General features: G+C 43.9%; 1 protein-coding gene and 1 long non-coding RNA gene across 6 annotated transcripts in view; one reads left to right on the forward strand and one right to left on the reverse strand.

The window, feature by feature from the left end:
* The window catches only part of DDO (D-aspartate oxidase), a 26,451-nt gene extending 22,090 nt beyond the window's left edge, over window positions 1–4,361 (forward strand). For all 5 annotated transcript variants that reach the window (XM_032275040.1, XM_032275041.1, XM_032275043.1 and 2 more), the window contains one exon: window positions 2,815–4,361. In XM_032275040.1, the coding sequence (XP_032130931.1) occupies window positions 2,815–3,382 (568 nt within the window). In that variant the 3' untranslated portion in view covers window positions 3,383–4,361. The remainder of the gene's footprint in view (window positions 1–2,814) is intronic.
* Window positions 3,292–8,439, reverse strand: LOC116549466. The gene is made up of 3 exons (XR_004267890.1): window positions 8,238–8,439; window positions 7,480–7,944; window positions 3,292–3,376 (listed from the first exon to the last, which is right to left on the reverse strand). It is a non-coding gene; the product is annotated as an uncharacterized LOC116549466 (long non-coding RNA).
* Between the last annotated feature and the right edge of the window lie 1,401 nt (window positions 8,440–9,840).

The raw sequence follows: 9,840 nt of genomic DNA on the forward strand, positions 1-9,840 counted from the left end.
CTTCCTTCCTTCCTTCCTTCCTTCCTTCCTTCCTTCCTTCCTTCCTTTCCTCTCTCTCTCTCTTTCTTTTTCTTTCTTTCTTTCCCTCCCTCCCTCCCTCCTTTCTTCCTTCCTTCCTTCCAATGGTGCCTTGCTCTGTATCTCAGGCTTGAGGACAGTGGTGCAATCTCAGCCTGAACCTCCACCTCCTGGGTTCAAGCAATCCTCCCACCTCAGCCTCCTGAGTAGCTGGAATTACAGGCCTGCACTACCACAAACGTGAGGCATTTTCTAAAAATGCAACCAAGCATCAGAAGGACAGTTTTCTGCTGATCTTAATACAAGTTTCAATTAAACTTTCCAACCAGGAAGTGGGGTGGAAAGTTAGAATCACTTCAAAGAGTCCCTCCTTGCTAAGTTCAAATTAGTTGTCAAACCCATGCTGTTCATTGACCATCATTGACCACCTCAGCCACTGCAGAAGTTTCTGTCTTTTCTTATTATTTTCCTTCACATTAAACCTGTTTATCTGGCCTTGAAAGTAGATGGTGCTCAGAACTGCCATGAGGATCACTTCTGCTCTCTTAGGGGCAGGCAGGATACAAGCACTCTGCCTCCATTTTCAAGGTCGACCCTTCCCAGTTTCTCCCTGAAACGGCTTGGATTGCAGCAGTCAGAGAGAAGATGCCAAAGTTATGCCACCCTGTATTTCTCTCCAGATAAAAAGAACTAATAGTATGTGTAAGATCAGCAGGGTGAGTTGGCAGGCAAGCAGGAGACCCAGGGGAGCTAATGAAAGGCCAGCAGGCTTGAGACCCAGCAAAAGCCAATGTTTTTGTTCCACTCCAAAAGGAGGAAAAGGCCAAAGACCCAGGCAGAAGGCAGTCCAGCAGAAGGAATTCTTTATTCCTTGGGGAAGAGTCAACTTTTTTGTTTTACTCAGTCTTTCAACTGATAGGTTGAGGCCGACCCACGTTAAAGAAAGCAATCAGCTTTACTCCACCACCAATTTAAATGTTCTCATCTAAAAACACTTTCCGCAGAAATATAGAGCATGTTTGACCAAATACCTGAGCACCCCATAGCCCAATCAAGTTGACACATAAATTAACCATCACAGGTCCCAACCAGGAAATCACATTGTCTTTAGTATTGGCTAACACTCACTTCCAGTCTACTAGGTACAGGTCACTTAGCTGGGTCACAGGGACGGTAAGAAGCATAAGATACAATCTCTTCCCCTGAGGAGTTTGTGATTAATTGATATCAGTCCTCTAAAATTTATTGTGATTGATGACTTTTCAAAGAAGTGGCCATTATTTCATTGGAACCTCACAAGCATCCTGTGAGACAGGCAAGGGAGGTATCCTCCCCATGACGCAGATGAGGAAACAGATTTGGAGAAGTGAGGTGAGTTGGCCAAGAGCTCAAAGCTAATGTGAGGCAGAGCTGGGACATAAAGTCAGGCCTTCTGATTCCACATCACTTCTTCTTAGAACTTAGCCCATTCTGCCAAGCATTTACACTTCTGTCTGCCAATTCCTCGGTCAGCCCTTGAGGAAGGGCACTGTCACTCACAGCCTTCTGGTCCATCTTAGCAGTGCCTTGCATCCAGGCATTCGGCTTGCGTCTGTTGAACAGAGCTGCTGATAGTCCCTTTTCATATTAAATCTCCTATATTCTACAAGTGACCTATGGACAAGATTATAGGTCCTGAGGGTTATTGCTTAATGGGTACAGACTTTCCATTTTGCAAGATTTAAAAAGTTCTGGAGGCCAGGCTTGGTGGCTCATGGCTGTAATCCCAGCACTTTGGGAGGCCGAGGCAGGTGGATTGAGTGAGCTTGTGAGTTGCAGACCAGCCTGGACAACAAGGTGAAACGCTGTCTCTATCAAAAATACAAAAAATTAGCCGGGCATGGTGGCGCACACCTGTGGTCTCATCTACTCAGGAGGCTGAGGTGGGAGGATCACTTGAGCCCAGGAATTCAAGGCTACAGTGAGCCAAGATCACACCACCGCACTCCAAACCTGGGTGACAGAGTGAGACTCCCAACTCAAAAAAAGTCAAAATTTTCTGGAGATGGATAGTGGATGTGGATGATGATGACGGTTGCACAACAAGGTGAATGTGCTTAATACTACTGAACTTTACACTTAAAAATGGTCAAAATGGTAAATTTCATGTTATGTGTATTTTACCTCAATTTAAAAGAAGACTACAGGTACAGAATAAGCCATTTATTTTCATTATTGATATACTTCATCCAGAAAATACAATAATTATCAACCACAGCTGCCATTTTGCTCATCAGCTGCAAATATTTTGTGTTCTTCTCGTGCTAACATCCTTGTAGACATAAAGCAGGTGGGGATATGACCCCTGTACCTTTTAGTTAGGGAGACCAGGCTAATACAAAGGAGCATGCAAAAGCTAACAATATGAGACAAAATGTTTAAGGTGTAAATTTAAGTGTTAAATAAGTGGTATAAATAAGAAATGCTTGGACACTTAAAATACCAGATCAATTTTGCATTTATTCAGCATCTAGTATAATATAGGAACTCTACAAAACTTAAAAAGGTCAAAGCATATAATCTCCCTTGTTTTGAATTTTCAAAAGTGGTTTCCATTTAGATTCCACTTGAGAAATCCCTAGCGAATGTGAAGCAGTTGATGGCTAGAATTTGGCCTGATTGGGCCCTGGAAGCTCTTGAGGTGTCTGTTCATCAGACCATCATCTAATTTTTATTCCCAGTTTCCTTTTCTTTACTTGCTGGAAGTAGTTGATCAGGATGCTAACAAAGGATCACCTCATGGTCTGTCTTCCATAGGATAAAAGGAAGTGGAGGCTGGATACTCACTCGGCGAATAGAAGACCTGTGGGAGCTTCATCCGTCCTTTGATGTCGTGGTCAACTGTTCAGGCCTTGGAAGCAGACAGCTTGCAGGAGACTCAAAGATTTTCCCTGTAAGGGGCCAAGTGCTCCAAGTTCAGGCTCCCTGGGTGGAGCATTTTATCCGGGATGGCAGTGGGCTGACGTATATTTACCCTGGTACATCCCATGTAACCCTGGGTGGAACTAGGCAAAAAGGAGACTGGAATCTGTCCCCAGATGCAGAAAATAGCAGAGAGATTCTTTCTCGATGCTGTGCTCTTGAGCCCTCCCTCCACAGAGCCTACAACATCAGGGAGAAGGTGGGCTTGAGGCCCTATAGGCCAGGCTTGCGGCTGCAGACAGAGCTCCTTGCCCGAGATGGCCGGAGGCTGCCTGTGGTCCACCACTATGGCCATGGGAGCGGGGGCATCTCAGTGCACTGGGGCACTGCTCTGGAGGCTGCCAGGCTGGTCAGCGAGTGTGTCCATGCCCTCAGGACCCCCGCTCCCAAATCAAAGCTGTAGATGACATAAAATGACAGCAAATAGACAGAGACTGTTGATCAAAGCACAGAACAGATTCAAATAACTTTTCCACTGCATGGAAGTTTAATTAGACATTTCTTTGTTTTCAGCATTAGAAGTGGTACAGCATGTAAGCTGATCACAGTGGCATGCCTAGAGTCCCAGCTACTTGAGAGGCTGAGGCAGGAGGATCACTTGAGCCCAGGAGTTTGAGTCCAATCTGGATAACATAGCCAGACCCCACCTCTAAAAAACCCAACAACAACCAAAAAAATGGTGCAACATGTAGACTTATTTAGGAAGTCTAGTATTAAAGACATAGGGCATAAAACTCTATTTTTTCTTAAAAATACTTCTTACAGAGTAAAATTTCTTTAGATCTGATGTCCAAGGACCTATGCAGATTTATATGAATATTGGAAGCTATACAGATTTTGATATGATTTGGCTCATAAATTCACAGGAGGAGATAATGTATGGAAAACATTTAAATCACTGTCAATTGCAGAGCTGCCCATGATCTTCTTAGGTTATAGCCAAGTCATCAATATCATCCCTCTAAATAAAATTACACGGTGGTCACACAATGCAGAATTACCATGTTTAATTGAAGACAAAGCATGCTTGCTGTTAGTACTAGCGGCAACCTTTTCCTCCCCTCAGCTGGTAATGATGGTAGGAGACAGAGATGAAGTCGCCTATGGATGTCATATCTATTCAATAGCTGCTTGGAGTCAAACACCTAAGGGTTGTATGTTCCATTACTGTAAGTGATTGAGAGCTGGCTTGCGATATGGTTGGCTTTGCCTAAGCATTTTTGAAGATGAACAGCATGTGCAGCCAAAGAACTAATTTGCTAATTAAGGTGGAACAATCATTCTGAATGAAATACAATCATAGTATTCTGTGGTTTGTTAAGAAGTATTGGGAGGAGGGGAATGTGTCTCACAATAAAATGAGTTGGAATTGTCGAGTTAAATGAATTTAACCTGATTTTTGACTCAGACCTACTCAGAGCCTTTAATGTGTACATGTGTATTATGAATCCTCTAGAAAGTTTGGGTGGATGGAAAAGGACGTGCTGTATTGAGGTAAAGAGGCTTGAGGAGGCTGGGTGCGAGGGCTCATGCCTGCAATCCCAGTACTTTGGGAGGCTGAGGTGGGTGGATCACCTGTGGTCAGGAGTTCAAGACCAGCCTGGCCAAAATGGTGAAACCCCATCTCTACAAAAATACAAAAATTAACCGGGCATGATGGTGGGTGCCTGTAATCCCAACTACTCAGGAGGCTGAGGTGGGAGAATAGCTTGAACCCGGGAGGCAGAGGTTTCAGTGAGCTGAGATCACACCACTGCACTCAAGCCTGGGCCCAGAGCAAGACTCCGTCTCAAAAACAAACAAACAAAAAAACAAAACAAAGAGCTTGAGAAAGGGATTTAATTTTAATTTTGGGGGAAGACGACTTCTGTTACATGTTACAATAAGATACATTTTGGACATCCAGAGTGAGATATAGGGCTGCCAATGCAAGTGTGGGGAAGAGAAAGGTCTCAGCACAGTCACAGCACTACTGCTGTGTTCATCCAGAATTTGCACATGATTTTGTTTGCAGAGAACATTCTGCTGCTAGACAGTGAGAGAAGCCCACCAGTGTTTTATGTGATCATAATCATTCCCTGCAGTATTAATATTCTCAAGTAAAATCAAGTGTGGGATCTTTTCTATGGATTTCCACCAGGGGGTGGTGTTGTATCAGATTCAGATACATTGGTACATTCAAAAATTTAGAAATGACTAGAAATAAAAGATGGATACCAGGTGTATAGAGTGTGTGTGCGCTTCTTTTGAGGTTTTGGAGTTTATATATCCCAAGTGAAATTCTTCTGAATTCTGTTTTAAGCATTTGAGAAATGTATAAGTTTAGACAGACTAAAAACACATGCATCCTACATAATCTGTGAAAAATAAAATGGCATTTTTAAAAGAATGAAATCGTTTTTTAATAGTTAAAATTGCAGGATACTATTCAGAACAGGTAGAATTTCAGTCATTTCGAAGCAGCTTTAAGTATACTCCTTTGTTCTTTATGCCTGTGGTTTAGATCCTGTGGCATTTTTATTGTGTGTAGCGGGCTCACACTCTATGACCTTTGTCTATTTGCTACTCTAGTTCAGCTTCACTCTGCATTTTATATTTATTTTTATTTTTATTTTATTTTTATTATTATTTTTTTTTGAGATGGAGTTTCACTCTTGTTACCCAGGCTGGAGTGCAATGGCGCGATCTCGGCTCACCGCAACCTCCACCTCCTGGGTTCAGGCAATTCTCCTGCCTCAGCCTCCTGAGTAGCTGGGATTACAGGCACGCACCAGCATGTTCAGCTAATTTTTGTATTTTTAGTAGAGACGGGGTTTCACCATGTTGACCAGGATGGTCTCGATCTCTTGACCTTGTGATCCACCCGCCTCGGCCTCCCAAAGTGCTGGGATTACAGGCGTGAGCCACCGCGCCCGGCCCTATTTTTATTTTTTGAAATGGAGTTTCACTCTTGTTGCCCAGGCTGCACTGCAGTGGCGCTATCTCAGCTCACTGCAACCTCCACCTCCCAGGTTCAAGTGATTCTCCTGCTTCAGCCTCCCAAGTAGCGAGGATTATAGGCATTTGCCATCACGCCCGGCTAATTTATATTTTTAGTAGAAATGGGGTTACTCCATGTTGGTCAGGTTATTCAGGCTGGTCTTGAACTCCCGACCTCAGGCGATCTGCCCACCTCGGCCTCTCAAAGTGCTGGGATTATGGGTGTGAGCCACCATGTCCAGCCTGCATTTTATATTTCAAAAGCGCAAAGCTACAAGAATGCAAGGTTGGAGGCTTCTTGAGAAAGTGGTCATGGCTGCATGTCCTGATTTCATTTTCACTAATTGCTAAATATTTGTTCCCATTGTCTCTGAAATATTATTCATTTTGGCCAGCAGCTGCCAACCCGGGCTGTACCTTAGAATTACCTGGGAAGTTTTTTTTTGTTTGTCTTGTTTTTTCTTTGCGACGGAGTTTCACTCTTTTTACCCAGGCTGGAATGCAATGGCACGATCTTGGCTCACCGCAGCCTCCGCCTCCTGGGTTCAGGCAATTCTCCTGCCTCAGCCTCCTGAGTAGCTGGGATTACAGGCACGCGCCACCGTGCCCAGCTAATGTTTTGTATTTTTAGTAGAGACGGGGTTTCACCGTGTTGACCAGGATGGTCTCGATCTCTTGACCTCGTGATCTGCCCGCCTCGGCCTCCCAAAGTGCTGGGATTACAGGCGTGAGCCACTGCGCCCAGCCCCTACCTAGGAAGTTTTTAAACAATGTTGATGCCCAGCGCTGCTTTATGAAATTAGAATCTTTGGTGGGTGGGGCAGAGTTGCTGCATCAGTGTTTACTTAAAGCTGTCCACAACGTTCTAACTGAGAGCCAGGGCTGAGAAGCACTGAGCACTCCTTCCCTCCTCTCCTCCTAGGCCCCCGCCGCTAGCGTCGCCATTATCCTTCCCTTCCATCCTCGCCATCTTGGTGCATCAAGCTCAGAGGGATGTGCTCACTCTGGCAGCTGTATTCTTAGGCACTTCTAGGCAGGGTGGCATAGAGGAATTAGCTGTCTCCCAAAGTAATTCTCTAGAAATACTTAAATCACCTTGCTGGCTATCAGTCAGGTGCTCAAGACAGCTATCTGTATTCATCTGAAAGACAAGAGACTAAACATACAAATGGGCATTGGCTAGACTATATAATATATAAAAATAGAACTCCAGAACACAAGCTGTAGCGACCTGCCCAGGAAACCAATTCCCTTATCTGCAATAAATAACACAAGAAGCCAGCCTGCTCTGTGAGTATATCAGGCTTGCAGGCAGATTGCTACCTCCAGAAATAGTCCAGAAAGATAATAACTTGTGTAACAATTGGCACAAAACGGCCAGGACTTGATTAATAATTGACAGCATCCCTAATTTTTGCCTCACCTACTAACTTAGAACAAATCAGAGAAAAAAAAATGCGTTTGCCCCCACTTCTAACTTAGGACCAACCACACAGGATGCTCTGCTTCCAGTTAGCTCACCTACAGTGTCCCTGTGCTGATCGAGATGTATGTGAAGTCTTCTCTTTGTTCTACTGTGAAGCTTTCTCACCCCTCTGCCTACCTTTGAATCTCTGCCAAATGTAAGTATGGTAGGCTGACTCCCTTGCCATAGTAAAATCTAAAGAAATAGACTTTGCATTTCTCATTTGACTGGTATATGAATCAGGGTTCTCCAAAAAAACAGAGCCAGTAGGACATATGTAGACATGTAGAAAGAAATTTCTCATGAGGGTTGGCTCACGCAATTATGGAGGCTGAGAAATCCCAGGATTTGCTGTCTGCAAGCTGGAGGCTCAGGAGAGCTGATGTAGTTCTAGTCCAAACCTGAAGGCCTGAGACCCAGAGGAGCCAGTGGAGTAAGTCTGAAGGCAATGGTGCTGATGTCCAGGACAGGAGAAGACAGATGTCCTAGCTCAAACAAACAGCAAATTTGTCCTTCCTCATCTTTTTTTTGAGACAGAGTTTCACTCTTGTTACCCAGGCTGGAGTGCAATGGCGTGATCTCGGCTCACCGCAACCTCCACCTCCTGGGTTCAGGCAATTCTCCTGCCTCAGCTTCCCGAGTAGCTGGGACTACAGGCACACGCCACCATGCCCAGCTAATGTTTTGTATTTTTAGTAGAGACGGGGTTTCACCATGTTGACCAGGATGGTCTCGATCTCTTGACCTCGTGATCCACCCGCCTTGGCCTCCCAAAGTGCTGGGATTACAGGCGTGAGCCACTGCGCCCGGCCACCTTTTTCTTCTATTCAGACCCTCAACAGATTGGATGATGTCCACTCACATTGGTGAAGATAATCTCCTTTGCTTAGCTTACTGATTCAAATGCTTATCTCTTCCAAAGATATCCTCATGAATGCACCCAGAAATAATGCGTTTGCCAGCTAGCTGGGCACCCTTAGCTCAGTCCAGTTGACACATAAAATTAACCATCACAGCTGATCTTCATTTACTTCAAAGATTTCAATGTTTATATAAGTTGAGGTCTTCCAGGGTGATCAGGGCTACTGCCTGAGAATAGACTGCTTTTTTTTTTCTTTCTTGTTTTCTATTTCAGAACATCTTTTATTTTTTTCTGAACATGGAGAACAACTGATTTCCTTCTTAAATCTCTGCTTTCAAGTGTCTGGCTTTTGTGGCTGAGTGTCTGCCTGCTGTGTCTGTGACCCAGAGGAACGAGGCTGCTTTGAGCTCTGTCATTGCCTGTGTGCTGCTTTAGCAGGCAAAGGTTATGCACAAGCACAAACTTTTAGGATTTTTTTTAAACTTTTGGGATTTTATTTTCTTAGGAAGAAAAAAAAAAAGTTAAACAGAAAGGCCATAGCCTAGTTGGACACAGTTGTATAGAAGAAAGGATGTTTTTAAAAATGACATATATTCTTCCTTTCATTGAATAATGCATTCAAATCAACTGATATGTGAACCAGTTTTTCTCAATCAATTAAAAGCTTTTAGAAAAAAGGAACAAAAGAATGGTGGAACCTGTGTTCACTGGGAGTTGTAGTTCTTAGAAACCTGTTCCAGGACTTTCATAACTTGTCAAATATTTGAAATGAATGTAGCATTTTTTATTTCTCTCATCTTTCTTCTTGAGGGTGTGAATGATGGAGACACATTTGAAACCTGCTTCCTGAGGATATCATTCACTCAAGAAAAGCCAATTGAGATATTCAAGCAGTCTCTTTCTTCTTGAAAAATCTCAGCAGTTTGCCACCAGACCTGGGGGTTTTATTATCCTAAGTGACTTTGCTGCCTATAAATCACAGCCCTAAGTAGCCAAAGGGAATGAGTTAACCAGATCTCTTATAAATATAACCAATGTTTCTTCAATTATTAGCAGAACAATTGACTTCCGTCTACTCAGGGCACCTGTCAACCTGGCCTGCAGCCATGATTTCCACAATTCCACCTCCCAGAGCCTTCAATTGTCATTTTTGTTCCCCTTGAATTATAATTTTTTATGCTGGTGCATGTTCTATGGTATGAGCCCATTCTCCAATTTTTCATGTATCACAGCATTTCTCTTCCTTGTAGCCCCAAGTCGTCTGGCAATGGAGCTCAAACATCGGGGTTGAAACTCCGCATGGTCCTCCTGTTCTGCCCAGGCCTCCTTTCCTGGGAAATCTGCTCAGGCCTGGAAGAATCACTGTGTGGGAGTAACCCACAGGCCCTACCTCCCTGGTCACAGCTTATTGGATCAGAGGAACTGTCAGGTTTAGGCTCTGTTGCAGGTAACGGAACCCCTCAAAATATTTGCTTAAAAAGGTGGGCATGTATTTCGCTCACATAAAATAAGCCTACATATAGGCAGTTTAGGGCTGTTGTTGGGGTCTCCAGTA

The sequence above is a fragment of the Sapajus apella genome, unplaced genomic scaffold, assembly GCF_009761245.1.
Source record: "Sapajus apella isolate SASKATOON/1434 unplaced genomic scaffold, GSC_monkey_1.0 scaffold6, whole genome shotgun sequence".
Taxonomy (NCBI): Eukaryota; Metazoa; Chordata; class Mammalia; order Primates; family Cebidae; genus Sapajus; species Sapajus apella.